We start from the raw sequence: 18,024 nt of genomic DNA, 5'->3' as shown, positions 1-18,024 counted from the left end.
AATCTTCACCCCTGTGCTTCTTTTACTTAAATTAGAAAAGTCGTAGAGCTTTAGTTCTCAAATCTTTTGAGAAAGGAGGCTTTTAAGCTGAGGGATGTCAAAATTTATGTCTGTATTTCAAAAAATTGAATGCAGGATGGCAATTTTTTCAAAGTGCTTCAAAAACGTTTTTTTTTTTTTTTTTTTTTTAAGTGTGTGTCCACTCGAAAACTCCATTAAAGTCTATGGACTGATTTTAGGTCCATTTTTAAAGGGGTGAATTTTTTTGATCGGCACGATTTTTTTTAAGTAGCAGACATTTCTGAACCCTTCAACATGTCAAGTCTTTTTTTTATATATATATTTTTTATTTTTTATTTTAAGATTGGACCAAAAGTGAGCGAGCGAGGGTTAGGAGAGCAAAGTGACTTGGCACAGATACCAAACAGATCCTCACAACTCGGGAATGGTACGCTTGTTTTAGGGTTGTTTTTATCCCTAGACAAACATTTGACTATATTTCAATATTTCATGGAGGTGTATAGAAAACTAAATTTTAAACTGAAATGTTTGGGAAAAAACATCAGTCCAATTCCTTAGCCAAGTAAAACCATAGTTGATACCTGGGTGAGGAACAATCAGCCTAATCAGTCCATCTCCGCAACCAGCATTTTTTCTGCACATTTCAATGCTTACAAAAATACAATAATAATAGTAGTGGAGCCATAAGGTTCCCATTTAATCAAGTGTGTTATTCTTCTAGTACCACAGCAGTTTCCCAGTAAGTTTAAGTCTGTAATAAAATAAACACCCATCACGTCACCTGTTTACAAATCACTATACTGAACTCTTCCAAATGGTTGAGGTTTCCCATCATGGTAAGAGTATCAATACATTTACAAAATATATATATATATATATATATATATATATATATATATATATATATATATATATATATAGTAATTGTACCCCATGAAAGTTTGTATGAATATCTAATTTATGGGTGTGTGTGAGAGAGGGGGGGGGGGGGGCCTGTTACAACATTTATGGCAAAGGCACCCTTACTCTGTGTGACTTATACTTACCACGTTGTACATAGTTAAGGGTTAAGGGCCATGCCCATGGGCCCAACAGTGGTACTGTAGTTTGGTGGTTCTGGGGTTTGAATCAGTTTCGATCTGTAGCCCAGTGGTTAAGGTCTTGGAGGTACTGATCGGAATGCCCCAGGTTCAAACCTCAAAACCAACAAGGCCCTCAAACCTCAACTGTTTGTTCTTGGGCAGCTTGATAGTTCAGGGGTTTGAACCTGGGCCCTTTCCGATCAGTAGCCTAAGAAGACCTTAACCACTGAGCTATCCACTCGAGAAAGTACAAGATGGAGCGCAATGGCAATGATTATGATGAGGCAAAGTGGTCTATCAATCAAATTATATAACTTGTGTTCACTCTCATTTCTTTTGGAACACACGATAATTCACTTTATCACTCTACACGAGTTGACCCAATTCAATAGAGAGTCCATTTTACTTGCTTTTGTCCTTGAAGAAAAAAACAATTACAGATTGATTTAGGTCAGTCGGTGTACACTTTTTTTCCCGAACGGTCTGATCTTCTGCGTGTATGATTTCCAGCTGGTCAATTGTCATTAGTAGCTCAGAGAGAACGGCCCGGCTGGATCAATAGCACTTTCTCTCTGATGATTTCGATAAGCAAGGAAAGTGCATACAGACAACAGGCATAAATGTCTAAATGCATAATGTTTTTTTTTTTTTTTTGGTTGGGGAGTGGGTGGGGGGGGGGGTGGGTTTGAGGTAGCAAAGGAGACATGAGACAAACATTCAATTTACAACAGATTTGAGCAAAGTTTGTAAATTGACAAAAAAAAAAAAACAAGTCTCTTGAGTTACAAATGAGAAAATGTTCTGTAATTACTGCAATGCGATCTACACTGTGAAAATCTGAGGTATCAAGGGAAGGATATCTAAGGAACTGTCGAAAAAAAAAAAAACTGTGGGGTTGCTATCACAAATCTGTTCTGCATTTTAATTTGTCTCCTTAATGGTGGCATGGTGGCTTAGTGGTTAGCCCTGTTGCCTTGCACCTCCAGAGTCTGGGTTCGATTCCCGTCTCAGGTTTGTGTGCATGGAGTGTGTACAGAATGTTGTCCTCATGCTTGGTAGGTTTCCTTTAAGAAATCTGCTTTCCTCTTCCAGTCCAAAGACGTGCTTAGGCTAATTGGAAAGGCGTTTGTGTTTGTGTGTGCCCTGAGATGGATGGACACCCCATACAACGATGAGAACAAATTAAATCAGGACAGAAAAACAGTGAGAAACAATATAAGCAATACATAAACTTTAGTTTACAGCATCATCAGTCTCCTCCTCTACCAGTTTCTGCTTCACTTCGGAACATGACAACAGCTTCCTATCATACAGTAGTACAGGCGTGCACTGTATGATGTCTGTTCCTGTATCATCCGACCATGAGTCCATTAGTGGTCCCCTAAGGTTTATAACATTACAGTAATAGAGAATAGAGCCAGACAAATCAAGTGCAACAGCTTTGCACACACAGTGCATGCATCTCGAGTCTCTTGGTCACCAATTGCTCATGCATATTTTAGGTTTTGTAACATTATTTCTCTCTGCTTCATGGCGGTGCTTCCCGAACAGCATCCCACCCACATGTATAAATCTAAATCGCGTAATGTCTCCTATTTCCTGGAACTTATTGTGGATGTTAAGTGACACATATTTGTTATTTATTACTGCTGGAGTGATTGCAATTGGCAGGATTGGCTTCTATGTTCTCCAAAAACATTTTAAATACACTCATTGATCACATGACAGAAAGATACCTGTATGTTGAGGTTATATAGCGGTTTTCGAATTAAATGTTTTGTTTGTCAGAGAGTAACATTTTGCCAAAAGTCTGAAAATGGCATTTACTGTGTTTTGCCGTCAAACTGTTTATATTAAGTTTGTTATGTATAATGAACAGAAAGGATGAAAGAAAACATTCCATTTACTACATAGCTAATATACAGCTATCTGAAACTGTAGTGTAGTTTTATGCTAGTAAATTAATTACGTATAGGTTAAAGATGATACATGTACAGACTGATGTTTGTATTTTTCTTGCAAGCCTATCAATTAGTTTAGTATTGATTGAAATATTTATATACATATCAAATGTGGTGCAATGATACTATAGTGCATTTAACATTAAAGATTTCCTAATTTCTTGGGAAAGATGTATCTATTGTTCCACCATTATAAGAAGTCAAATCATTGGGCTGCATCAAGCAAAGAAAACAACTAAGGACAATTTTATTTAATGGAACATGGGTTACGAACCCTTGAACACATTATTAAAACCTGGAACAAAACAAAAACATGTCCATGCACACACACACATAATGTGATGAGGACTCACAGGATTGGGACTAAACAGATGTGTTGCCATAAAAAAAACACTTGTTAGGGAGACTGATTGGACAAAAAATTGGCCTTATTCCAGAGTCATGGGTGTATCAGGGTATGACGGGAAACACATGGGGTTCAACCACATCATGTAGCAACAAACTAAAGTCAGCTGATGACATGAACGTACTAAATGACCAGGTTATGGAGTTTTTTTCCTCCTAATGGCACAGGAAATATTCCAGGACACAAATTGTAAAAGAAGTGGTTCTTGGTGCATGAGGAATCATTTTCATGAAACCTCATTCAAATCTATTTTATTGTATTAATACACGTTACCTGTATCAAGTCTTATTTAAGAAGCCTTTTCATATTTAAGTTTTTTGGAATTCCATTAGATGTTCTAACCAAGCCGTTTTCAGATGAAAACTTTGGTATCCAAACATCGAATGAAAATACAAATATATAGTACGCCTAATGAGTGATAAATAAGAATCTGAAACCTATAGAGATCTAGATTGTTCAAAAAATATAAAGTTTCTTGGTTTGACAGTTTTAAGGCTGTCATGATGGATGACTTTGAGAACCATTTGCCAAAAGAAGTTGAGAGTTGAGCATCATCCAGCATTTACAAAAGGTAGCTGCTTTTATTACATCGTTAAAAAAAATTGACCGGCGTGCTTCCATATATAAAGAGTGAAAAGGAAAAATACAGCAACAACAACAACATCAACAACAACAGCAGCAGAGATCCGGCTCTGCTAATGGAATGCGTTTAACCACGATTTATAAACCATGAATGGCACAATTTACCCTCACAGTACTGGACAATAAAGGAGTGCTGCGTGTAATTGCGTTGCACCTCTTGTTTTCTACATTTGTTTTCTTTCACTCATTGTTCATTCTCCTCCGTTGTCCCTGTCCTTTTCTTTCTCTATTTATCAATCCTCTTCTCTATAGTTTCCAATACAGAATGAAAACAGCTGGAGGAGTCAGCGGACCAGAAGCAATTACTTGTGAAATTAATTGCTCTTTAGGACATGCTACGCTTAAGAAGTTTAATAATTTAAATGTATTTACTTATTTTTTAGAAAGATTTCTGTCTGTAGATAAAGAACGCCATAGGGAGGGGTCACTGTTGGCTGTAGCGTACTGGGAAGTGTTTTTTGGATGGCTAGGTAATACTGTGCAAAGGTATTAATATAAATGGGAACAAGGTTTTACTGCTACAGGCTGCAAAGTGCCCAAAGATACAAAAAAAAAATTGGTTGTTTATGTAACAACCTCAGCAGCGACCTCATTTCCCCTCTCGTCTGTTCCAACCACTCAGCATTCAGCATCAGCAGTATACTAATCACCCGTCATCGTCTGCACCTGTTTCTCTCTGGTTCATGCATTAAGTTAGATGTTTTTTTTATGCTTGAATATTTCGTAGGTCACTATGTGGTAAAAAAAAACAAAAAAAAACAATAACATTCTTCTGAAACTGAAATTATGATTCAAAATTATGCAAAAAAAGTCCTTTAGAGGAAGCCTGGAGAACTATTCTTCAAGACTACATTTAAAATGCAAGAAAGTTTGTCTCTTTGGGTGCGAAATATGAAAAGATCAGGGGTGTCTTAACCTTTCGAAAAGTATTTAATGCACTATTTATTAAATTCTTTTCCTTCTGAAATTCAACCACATCTTTCCATAGTTGCTAATACAGAGTCAGCAAAAAATGTAAAAAAAAAAAAAAAAAAGACAAACCTGTATACATATTTTAATATTAAAATGTATTGCTTATATATTGTTGCTATATGTTATATATGGATATGATAATATTATGATAATAAAACGATAATGTTATTAATATTATATTAATATAATATACATATATGCACTATTTTTCTTTTCCTAAAGTGTGTACACATTTAATTTTGGCTGTATTTAAAGCAGCATAATTTTTTAAAACCTTTGCTATTTTTAACACATTTTAACCTCGACCCTTTTTGAACATGGTGCATCAACACAATTTTATAAACACATTTTTTGTTGCTTTTGTCCTTGAAAGAAAAAAAAAACCTTCCTGATTGATTTAGCTCAGTCAGAATTCATTTTCTGAATGGTCTGATCTTCTGTGGGTATGATTTCCAGCTGGTAAATGTCATTAGTGACTCCCAGAGAACAGCCGGCCGGATCAATGGCGCTGTCCCTTTCTGATCATTTAGATAAGCTAGAAAAATATACGACATAGCGCTTGATAAAAATCTAAAACTTTTCAATAAAATATAATATGTTCGTATTTCTCTTTAATTTCGTACACCACATGTAGAGAACAATTATTTTCTATCTAAGATGTGGAAAATTAGACTTTTTTTGTTTTGTTTGCCATGCAAATGCACTTCCAATATCAAAATGTCACAAAGACTGCCAGCATAAAACAATCTGAATTTAAATATAGTTGGTGCATTTTTATGTACTGTATCTGTGTGGCTAATAATAATAATAATAATAATAATAATAATAATAATAATAATAATACAAATATTTATTTTTTTTAATTTTTTAAATATTTTCTTTATGACAGAAATGGGCTTTAAACAATTTAAACAGTTCTGAGAACAGTTCTAGAATCGACGCCATATCACCTGGAACTAAATCTCCTATTCTAAACTGTTCTCAGAACAGTTTTTGTTAGTGCATCACTGAATTCCAGTTCTTCAATGGGTGTTTAAATCAAACAGGGCCTGTAAATAAAGACATAAAATGGATTACTCCAAAAACAGTTCTTGTACACCTGGAAAGCCTGATCCTTGATCCTTGAGTAAATCAATCATTCATGAACAACACTGACATGTTGCATTTCATTTAACATGAGTGCATCACAGCCGTGCTGATATTCAGCACAACAGCACTCCTTCTCCAGTGATATTGCTTAATTAATAAAGGGAGTCGATTTGAAGAGAGGAAAAAATTAAAATAAAATAATGAAGGCACAATATTTGAACTATAAATGGACTAAATGCATTTAATTATAGGATGGAAAATTCTTGGCAAAGTGACTATGGTATTAAAAAAAATAAACAATGAAACACATTGGGACGTGGGATGTAGGATGTGGCATATCTTATTGTTAAAGATTCTTCTCAATAGCACGCTATTATAGCGGGTTTTTTTCTCTCTCCTGCTACGTCTAGATTTATTATTACATTTTGTTTTTTAGTTTTAGACTCAGTGATATCTCCTAAAACGAGTGTACGACTTATCAAATATTAACAAGCGCAGAGTGATGAGAAAGAAACCTCAGCGGAGAGAGAGAGACCCGCACCTGCACGAACCTGCTGCGTCTTTTCTTCTTCTTAAAAACAAAAAAAAAACCCTTTCTCTCTCTCCGTCATGTCTCTTTCAGCTCATCAGCTTGCACGGCGGAGAGCGTCCCGAACTTTCTCATGGCGTAACCTCAGAAAGGAAACGCTAAATCTGTGTTCGGAAAAAAAAAAAAAGAAGAAGAGACGAGCCTGCGCGCACGCTAATGTGTCTGGGTCCCTGCCTTGACAAAAGTGTTGAAACAGAGGCCGAGACAAACAGCGGCGAAATACGAACAGAATGAAAGTGCTTGTGTGGGTTTTTTTCCTTTTTGGGGGGGAAAAATGAAATGGAAAGACTCGGATAGATCCGCAGTCATTGTGTTATTATGCATGAGAGCACTACCGCAGAGCTACATTTTTATTTCAACACACACAGACACACACACACAAAGCTCTGCCTGACCACATCCCTCCTGACACCTCGGAGGCGAGAGAGAGAGAAGGAGAGAGAGAAAGAGAGAGATGAACAAAGGGATGGATGAAATAGGGGGAAAAAAGCACAGAAAGAAGAAGGGGATCGAATGTGACATTCTGAGGGACGAAAACCAGACAGAGCATGAAGTGATAGAGGGAGAGATAAAGCACACGAAGGGGTGAAGAGCGACACTGATTCTTATTTTAAGGCCGTGTGTATCTAAAAGGGCGTGAAGTCACATTTTTACACAGGATTCTGCACGTGTCTTGGGGTGTGTGTGTGTGTGTGTGTGTGTGTGTGAGCTTGTGTTTCACACTGTGGCGAAGTAAAAGGATGCGGCGCTCAAACTAGACATTCACTGAATAATAATTATAACGCTCGTCGTGTGTGTGTGTGTGTGTGTGTGTTAGGATGAGTGGGGTCCTGAAATCTGACAACCAGGGTTCTTCTACTACAAAAGGTCACTATTTTACTGGTTTAAGCCGTAACATGGCTTTATCTATACTGTAATACAAAAGTGCCTTGTAAAAGTATTGGCCTCCTTTAAATTTCTGTTTTTTTTCTTTTCCATTTGGGAGCTGATGGTTTTGTCGTTAAGATGCAAAAAGATTTATCCCACGAATGAAGAGTTAATGAAGAAAGGAGGAGCACTTAATATCACTCTGTACTAACTGTATATGGCTGAAGTGACAATAAAGTCTACTTGACTTGACTTGACTTGAGAAGAGAAAAGTGTCTGACTCAGAACTTGATCTATTTAAGATGCCTTTTTTGTAGGTAAAAACAGGCAGAAATCCTTTAAATCCTTAAATACATTTGTAAAACAGCAAACGCACATATGCAGTCCATGTATAAATGAGAGAACCAGAGAAAAACCAACGAATCTATCGATGATTGGTTTTCAAATAAATTCCAATTCTTATATCAAACGTAATGCAAAAATAGGCATGATTTTTTTTTTCTTTTTATTAAAATAGCACGTGAAGTTAGGGCAGTTAACTCTTCCTCCATCCAAGCAATGCATTTGCGCCAACTCTTGAATCCTGTTTGAAATTCCCCTCTGACGCACTTGATGGTCCCCCACTGTGTGCTTCGTCTTCAGTGCTGGTTCTTTATACAGTACTTCTTTCCATCTGTGAACATTGCTCTTGTCAACGGTGTCAGCTCTGTAAATATTCTGCAGCGCAGTGGGAGACCACCACCTATGTCAGTTAATCAAAAAAGTTTTGCCTAGTTTAGCATTACTTTCGATATAGCCCTGCTACTTCGATTCAGGATGTGAATCCTGTGTGTCAGATGAGATATAATATAACGCCTTGTCTTTGCATTGACTCCTAAATTTGGTCACTTGTCCGTTCCCATCCAACAGCCTCTGCATGTTTACTGTGCATATTGATTTTGCTTGAAATGCTGTGCAGGGAAATGTGGAGCACCTTACCCAGGGTGATCCATATTTTCAACGGCAATCTGTTCAAAACTTATCTGTTGTAAACAGTTTCACTTACGAGTTCAGAATTATTACCCAAATATTAATAAATATTAAATATCTGTCTTGCAAAACATAAAAAAATAATAATCTTGTTAAGAGCCTGTGCATGAACTTTTATCACCTTTTTTAAAAACATGATGTTATCAGGAAGTGAGCGGTTACGGATTTGTGCCTGCACCCTAAGGTAAGTTGTTTAACAGGAAGGAAAAGCTGGCGGTGCATGACACATACTGTACCGCTATCGCGTTTATAGAACAGGATCGGAACACTCGCATCAACGAAAAATCACGTGAGGATGTGACGTAGCACCACAATCCCTATAGCATCTTTTTAAATTGCTTCACATGACTGAGAAAAGCGATATCCGTCCTCTTCCACATGCACAAGTTCACAAACGCCTGTAATCACTAATTAATCAATAACTTTGATTGACAGTGGAAAAATAAATGTGCCCTGCCATGTCCCCGTCGTCCATACCATGCCATAGCTGTGACTTCATTAGGATTCAAAGTCATGTTTTTTTGTTGTTGTTTTTCAGGAACCTTTGTGTTCCTAATTTCGGAAAAAAATAAAAAATTGCCAAGGTATTAAATGCAGCATGGACCTTGTTCTTGTTCTTAAGTGTCCTTTGGTTGTTTATGTTGTAGGTTCCTGTCAAACATGGCCGCCCTTGTGAACATTAAATGGAATCAACTAGTATTTAAGGTTCTACACTGACATTTTGTCATGCTGAAATGGTTCTTTACATTGGGTGCTGATGGCTTAGGAATCCTGACATGGCTCTGCTTGTCCTGGCGTCCCACACTACTGATTCGTCCACCCATACATGAGGTGTAAGGTAACAAAATATTTCATGTAGATATACTTCACTAGGAGAAGTTTCATTAGTGATACTTTTTAATTTTACTCCATTACAAATATATTTCCACTACAAACAAATATCTGTACTTTTTACTTCACTATATTTCTACATTCCTGCGTTACATTATATAAACAGAATGGTGTCAAGCTGTAATATGCCCACCTGCTGACTGTTATGCATGATTGCATGATTTAGCCTTTCCTGGCTAATATTGAAATATTTAATAAACTAACCTGCAGGCGGGGTCACTTGCATTTTTTTCAAGTAGCAGGTGGTAAAAAAATCAGAAATGGATAGCGCTGATCAGTACTTTTAGATACTTTGAGGTAATTTACAGGTAAGTAAATGTAATGTACATAAATGCAGGACTTGACTTTAACTTAAGTACAAATTTAATCCGTTCCAGAGGCGAGTTTGTATTGTGGCAAAAGTTTGTATTGTAAAACCGATTTTCCCTAATGAAACAATGTAAATGCAAAGAATCCGTTCCAGCCACCCGTAAATATTACCGATATTACCAATTTCCATCACTATAATCATATTCTTGATTATATAAAAACAATAAAAACATGGAATAAATATACATTAAACAATTTCGCTTATATGCGAGGCAAATTCCTGTTCTTAAGGTGAAAGAAATCTGTTCTTAAGGTGAGGCGTTGTACTGTAAACCGTGGTACCACTGTAAAATTCTACATGAGATTTCACATCAAGCAGGGATTTGTGCACCTCTGACACCTACCATGAAATACTGTAGATATATACCATTCAGTTCTCTCTGGTTTAGGTTTTATTAGTGTTTTCAAAGCCTTTATAAGCATTACTCACTAAGACAATCCTCGGTCGTACCCATAAATTGCAACAGTTTAATCTCTGTTCATTAACATGCCCCATGCAATACCCATCAGTAGTGATTTTACTGCTGCGCTAAGCAAAACCATGATGGTGAAAGAAAAAGTAAAAAAGAAGAGAAAAAAAAGTTTAACAGGTTCAACAGTAATATATGGAATAATAATCTTGTACACTGAGATCTAACAGTTATCTGCACATTTTCTCTATTAGACAAAGTCACACAACTCTCATTGGCGCGTGTGTCTGTGTTTTTCAATTATCTCCAGATTAAGTCTGGCATACCAGAAGGAAGACGCCTAAGATCCAATTAATCATCCGAATAAATCGGCGGGTTAAAAGACGTTAAGGAATTAGCAACTGAATTCCCACCGCGCAGCGGCTCGATAGAATTATCAAGCTATAGTGCGGCCGAAGACTTAATCTGACTTTCCTCCAACTTTTTTTTTTTTTTAAAGGACGTTTCAGAGCTGCTCAGCAGTCAGCTCGCACAAGGCCGGTCCAAGTCAGTCGAGCACTATTGGTTAGCCCAGGTAGCGCTGAGCACTTCAAACACAGCCTTATATCTCTTCCTACAAACCTTTCATCTGTCTTTTCCTACTTCTCTTCCCTGCACTCTCACCCCTCCCCCCCCTCCCGTGGGCTTTAGCTTCAGCCTCGCTATAGTGACACCCAAAAAAGGTGTCTCGTCTGGTGTGGAGACCGGAGTGCTCATGAAAGCCCGGTGTGGCAATCCTTTAATAACCGTGTCAGATGTGATCTCTTGGAATTTGTAAACATGTGGAGATGTTCCTGAGCTGGAAAAACAACAACAACAAAAAAAAAAAACAGTATGTCTGTCTAGGCAAAAAAAAAAAAAAAACATTGCTGCTCGTCTCTTCTAAGCCTTACCACAAGAACAAGAGGGAAAAAGTAAGCCATGTCACAATGACAAACCTAAATCCTGTCATCGCCGACGAAACCAAAACTTGCCTGAAAACTCAACAAACTTACACCTGACCAAACAGCAGCGAAGTAGGAAAGGAAATGCGGGAAAACTCACGATCGCTGCAGTATGAGCCTCCATAGGACGTCATGCTACAGTCGCACGAGAAGCCCTCCCACTGCTGCAGACACACCCCCTGATTATGGCAGGAGTCCTCCGTGCAGGTGGTGCTGGGTCCTTCAAACACAAATGCACACATTTTAATATGTTAGCGATGAACATGCACATGACGGCTACACGAATAAAAAATGACAAAACATGCATTCATAATATGCATGCTTGAATGTGATGTACTACATCCAGGTGCATATATTGTACGAATTTGTATGAATACTTTAATACAGCAAGCATTTGTACAAGCTTACTTTAATACACACCCACTGATATACAGTAAAAAACACATCTGTCACGTTCTAATGGGATGCATTAACACTTATATAACAATAAAAAAACTTGGTTGAGTGTCTTGGGCTACCCCTCATTTTATCATATAAAATGAAATTAAATGATGTACAAAGTGAATAAGGATACAAGTTTAAAATGGGTTTGGTAATGTAACATCCTCAGCAGCGACCTCATTTCCCCTCTCGTCTGTTCCAACCAATCAGCATTCAGCACCACAAGTATACCTGATTATTTGTCATCATCTGCACCTGTTTTTTACTGGTCCATAAGTTAAATGATCAAAAATAAGTAAATAAATAAACAAACATTTAATAGATATGTCCTTGCTACAGTATAAAGTGTAATGAACCATACCTATTAATAAACCTCTTAATAATGCATAATAATTCATTATTAACCCAGGAGACTACGGGCATAAGGTGGGGTCCACCCTGGATATGGTGCAGATCCATTTCTGGTTGATTTTAATGTTGTAGAACATTAAACAACAAAACCCAGTGGTTCCTATGAAAACCTCTATGCATTAAAACCGCGATAGACCTTTTGCACCTGGGCCTGCTCGATTTTGTACAGCAAAATGGACAATACTTACCAGGTCCTAATGCCGAAACCTACATTCCAAACCAGTCACAGAATCACTTTCAAGACAAGAGGACATATTTTAAAAAAAAACTACTTTTTGAACCATCTGACTAACTTGGGCTGAATCCCAAATGGGAAACCCCTCGATCAAGGGCACTACTTGGTGTGTGGAACAAGGGATTGTACACCCTACATACTGTAGCAGTTAATTAGTCCCACCAGTCAGACATGGTAGTCACAGGACTGAAGAAGGTCTGTAAACATTCTTAAAGACGTTTCCTCACCAGATAATTAGAAAAATAAATAAATTGATTAATTAATAAATACTGTTCAATTACTCTAACATCTAATCTAATTTGCTGTTAAAGAAAATTAGCACCTTGTTACTAATCAGAAGGAAGAATTCCACAGTGATACTGTATATAACTGTTGATAATGAATGGGTTAATATATATAATTAGGCGCCACGTGAAATGCGATATTGCAATAATAACGCAATTAAATGTAACTTGGTGTAAATGTAAATATGCTGTCCAGACTTAAACGCTTTTGGACGCATTAATTTATTCAAATCGAAGCAGGGAATGTCATCGCCTGAGGCGTATTGGTAAAGCTAAGAAGAAATCTGACTCACTTCATGGAGAAGTCATTTATCTACACCCGAACATTTCAGTTCTGCCCCGTTACGGGATGCGATGTTTAATTTGATCGGTAAATTATCCTACAAGCCTGAAGAGCTCATCAATCATGCGCTAATTATCGGAAGACTCTGGTGCATCCGTTGAACAAAAAACGGTCTTTCTGGAATATCAGAAGGTCAATTTGAGCATAATTACAGCTCTATGACTTTCAAAGTCAGTTTAAGGTGTGTGTTAGGACAACCTTCGCTATAAGAGAGTCTTATTAGTATGGGAAAATATACAAAACTTTAGCTCTAAATTATACTTACTGTAATTTGTAGGAAGGTATTTCATAATATATATATATACCTTTAAAAATGTTGATAAATGGTTATTCCAACAGCAAGCGTTCATCATAAATGTTTTTTTTCATTATTAAAAAATACATAAAATGTATTTTATCACAAATGTAAAAAACTTCACTATGTTTCACTATGAAACCTACATAAGCACTTAATAACAAATGACATAAACCTGTATTTAGTTTATAGTTATTATTATTATTATTATTATTATTAGCTTATTCTAACTTTCATCAAAAGTTGCTTTTCTCAAATTCGATGTCATGTTGACAAAACACCTGAATATCCTGATATTAACACTTGGACGACTTGCACTGATATGAAAAACTTTTACCTATCTACATCTTTTTTCATATGTATGCTTATAGCGTTGTTATGAATATTTCCCTTGATGTCAGTGCTACTTTATACATATGCCACTGTTATGATGCTGCAATGACACTTATGCATATATATATATATTTTTTACTTTTTATGTCAGTTGTTATAACATTCTTATGTAGCCTTGAAAGTGCCATAACACAAACCCTTTTATAGAACTTCATATAAAAAAAAAAAAATTATAATAAATCTGATGTTTGATCAGGCCATCAGCAGGAATCGCATATTTATCTTTATAACATCAGTCTATAAAATATATATTTATGTAGTTTTATGTCAGCTGTCTTATTATGTCATAATGTAAGATTTATAAGCATTGCTGCAATCTAAAGATGCAACACAAGAAAGAGAGACACACGCACAGAGTATTCTATCTGTATCTTATCTTACACATTGTGTAACACCTCTGGCTCCAATCGAAGGCAGAGGACATCTGTTGCATACTGATCATCCCATTCCCCCCCCCCCCCCCACCCCTCTCTCTCATCGACACTTTCTTTGAGACAAAGCTCTGTGGGGTTTATGGTCTCATTGCAAAACAATTATGCTTCCCAGATTTCAGATCATCAACATGCTATCGTATTTAAAGTTACAGGATTGAGGTAATAAAGGCCACGACTGGGTGATAAAGTCCAAGTTGCGGCCTCAGTCGTGAGACGTCTGTTAAACTGACGAAACAAATAAGCGATATAAAATCCAATGGCGTTTTTGCTTTGAGTGAAGCTTAAGCACTCGATCAGCTTTTTAATACTCTTGGAAACAGAAATTACACGCTTGCTTTTGGGAAGACGTGTAGGGTAATCAGGTTGTTTTGATAGAGGCAGACAGAGGTAAAGCCAAAACGCGATCTATGGCTCCGTGGGGAAATCACAGTACAGCGCGGCAGATTAGTGCTCTTGTGCGTAAAATAAATAAATAAATAAACGAATAAATAAATAAAAATCCAGGCTGAGTTTACAGTTACAAATGAAATCTGAGGCCAAAGCTGATATGTTTGTCTAGAATATTGCCGGCCAGGTCCATTATCAAATGCCACGGGATTGGGGGGTGAATGTTGGAGGGGTGATGACTTTTTTGCTGAGGTAAGGGCGATCTGGATGAGCTGTTACCATTATGCTTATAAAATAATGGTTGCCCTTTTTTATGGCGTTTGTGTGCTCCTAACGGTCCTTTTTTTTTTTTTCACAGGGGCTGTTTTGTGTACTTTTGAAGCTTTTTTGCTGACACAAGGGTCTTTGAGGATAAACACATACTGTACAGGCTCTGTATCCGTTTAAAACTTTTGCTTTGTTAAAGTTGCTGGAGAATCGACTGAGAAGGTCAGCAAAAGTGAAACATGATAAAACAAGGAGTTTGTTTTACTGCAAAACAAGATAAAGACCATTTTTAGACTTTTACTTAACCTGGGAAATTAATTTCCTCAGGTACATGAAAAACTTTCAATGTATATTACCAGTCAAAACCTTTTAATTCCTTCTATTTCAAGATCTTTTTGAAGAACCTTTTTACATTGTAAAACTTTTCTTGCTCTTCATTATTCCAAAGGCTCACTAGGTAGGGCCGATTGATTTTAGGCAAGGCTGGTGAATTATATTTGTACCCAAGATCCAGAGTCCACAATCTCCAGAATGCATGGTTGATGTTAAACCAGACGGTGGCATGCAAGTGGCGGTGATGTCATGCGCCACAGGGACTTCAAAGGAAAGGGGACTGAGCATTGCTGTTTGATCGCCTCATCAAAGACAGCAGCTAAGGACTGTATGAGCTGCCGTGGCTCATTCACTTTCGTCGAGAGCCAGCCTTTGTGATCCAGCCGCTGAAAAAGGAAAAGGCCGTGGCACTCGACGTTAAGGCTCCCACCTGGCCAATGTTGGCTGTGATCATATTAGACTCCCATCTGAGGCCGCCCCCAAGAAGAGCTGGGCAGGGCCAGTTGGCTGCGCAGCATTAAGGAGTTTGCAGGAGCCACTGCCCATGTGGGCCCACACACACCCCGCTGCCATCACTCACCACCTGAGTGCCCACATGCCAGCTGGGCACCTTCTTCTAGACCCACACATGCACACCCTGACTTCTTTCCTACCCTTTTTCCCCCACCCTCCTTAAAGCCCTTACCTTTTACAATTTTCCTAATTAAATTATCCATTTCCCATAAGACCTCGTCTCGTGTCTGTGTGTCTGTGGTGCGCCCAGAAAGAACTTACAAGCCTTTTAGATCTAATCTGAGGTGCTGTTTGTTAATTGGTGATTTCCGAGGCTGGTAACTCTAAATGAACCTCTTCTCTGCACCAGAGGTAAGGTCTTCATGAGAGTCAGTTTCATTATGGTGCTTGATGGGTTTTGCAAATGCACTTGACAATGCTGTTTTTGCAAAAACTGACCTTTGTTTCTTAAAAAATAAAAAAAATTACTATTGCTGTTGTTGTTATGTACTTTCCTAGAGTAATGCCACTTGTGGTATTTCATACTTTAAAAAATCCAGGATTGTTCTAAAATATCTCAAATGAATCCAAAACTGCATTCTACAGTATATAGCTGGTGTGTCCAAACTTTTGACTGGTACTGCATTTTTATTTTATTTTTTTCCTGATAAGATTATGCAAAACTTGACACATGCAACATTACATAAAAAAAATGTTGAATCCAAGAAAATGTATGTTTTCACTCTGTTACTGCCATTGCAGTTTCCCCAGCAGTCATGGACTTCCATAATAAGTTGCTGTCATCAACTTCTGAAGACTTCCATAATAAGTTGCTGTCATCAACTTTCTTCTTTAGTGAAACTAAAGGAGAAGGGTGATGATACCTTTCTAATGCTATTTATGTTTCTCATGATTGATGTTTCTCGTGGGGAGCCTGGGGCCTATCTCAGGAGGCTTAGTGCACAATACATGGCAATCCGCATGAATTAACGATGTATTTATAGTCAAATCCAACTGACAAATGATTGATACTAAATCACATAGTAAGATTTCTATGAACACCCCTCAAATTAATGAATCAAATTTGATATAAAATAATATATATGCTGTATATAGTGTCAGTGGATTTATAGGGTTTTGCAAAATCATGCAAAATTCCTATTTATAAGACCAAATCAAGGTAGTATACTATTTTGCCATTTGCTCTTTTATAATTCAAATAAAATTTGAATTTGAATTTAATTTGTATTTAAATTTGAATTTGGTTTGGGAAAAAGGTGTCACCCTGGTCATCCAAAACAAGCAGATTGACGTTTTTCAGGCTATGATTCAGTTGAAGGAAAAGCATCCTCAGGACAATGTAGATTAGGGGTAGGATGTAATGCGATACCGAAAGGTCAACAGCCTGAATCACTGCAAAATAATCAGCTCATCATAGTTTTAAGTCTTGTTTTAAACTCATCTCACCCTGTTAGCCCTGTTAATTGGACTTCCAGGGATACATAACATTGCATTGGGCTTCGACTTGCCTGGAGGGCTAGCTAATGAATTTATAATTTGTCCAGCCTTGATGTTATATCCAAATGTCTCCTTGTTTAACAAGAACAACCCTGTCTGCATGTAAATGAAAAGAGATTAGAGAGGTGACCGACCGTCGCATCCTCGGTCCACCTGGCCCACCCTGTGGAGGGCGTCTGCAATCAGGTCTGGCAGCCTCCCGTTCAGGTCCACGGACGCCAGGCAGCCCTGGTAGCCGTCACGGGACGCAATCAGCTTGGGCAGACTGTTATACATCGTCTTCCCCACACCACCTATATACAGCTCTCCTAAAGGCAAAGATAAAGAAAGAGGGAATAAAAGTTACAATGTCATGATAGCCACCTTTACAATTTTATTGTATAAGTGTTTCATTATCCTTATAATATTATTATAACAGCATTATTATCACAAAATCCTGCTGTGTAACACTATTAAGCTATATAGTGTATAGTGTTACACAGCAGGTTAACCAAGAACAGAATACACTTATCCAATCTTGCCAAGCTATGTTACATCATTACCATTAAGTCAGTTGTCTTAATATTTTTTATTATGCATTATGAATTGTCAAAATGGTGCACTATACTGTAGAACTGACTTATTTTACAGCACATTGTATTACTTTTGGAGTGTCCATGTTGATCAGATATAATGGCTCCCTTTTTTTATATATATAATGTGTGTCTGTATTAATGCATTATAAACAATAATACAAACTTTATACTTTTTTTTTCCTTATAAGTAACTGCAACAATGAGTCTCCGAGTGGTGCAAAGGTAAAGCGCAAACACACACACACGTATCATCCAAAGACCGCTAGTTCAATTGCCCGAGCTCTCTCAGTGGAATGGGATATTAG

The 18,024-nt window shown here is 37.4% G+C and overlaps 1 protein-coding gene across 2 annotated transcripts in view; it reads right to left on the bottom strand.

The window, feature by feature from the left end:
- The window catches only part of nrxn2b (neurexin 2b), a 703,577-nt gene that overhangs the window by 274,492 nt on the left and 411,061 nt on the right, over positions 1–18,024 (bottom strand). For both annotated transcript variants that reach the window (XM_053479498.1, XM_053479499.1), the window contains 2 exons: positions 17,279–17,452; positions 11,412–11,531 (listed from right to left, as the gene is read on the bottom strand). In XM_053479498.1, the coding sequence (XP_053335473.1) occupies positions 11,412–11,531; positions 17,279–17,452 (294 nt within the window). The remainder of the gene's footprint in view (positions 1–11,411; positions 11,532–17,278; positions 17,453–18,024) is intronic.

This window comes from Clarias gariepinus, chromosome 20 (assembly GCF_024256425.1).
Source record: "Clarias gariepinus isolate MV-2021 ecotype Netherlands chromosome 20, CGAR_prim_01v2, whole genome shotgun sequence".
NCBI classification, from domain to species: domain Eukaryota; kingdom Metazoa; phylum Chordata; class Actinopteri; order Siluriformes; family Clariidae; genus Clarias; species Clarias gariepinus.
This window is presented reverse-complemented; position numbering and strand designations above follow the sequence as displayed.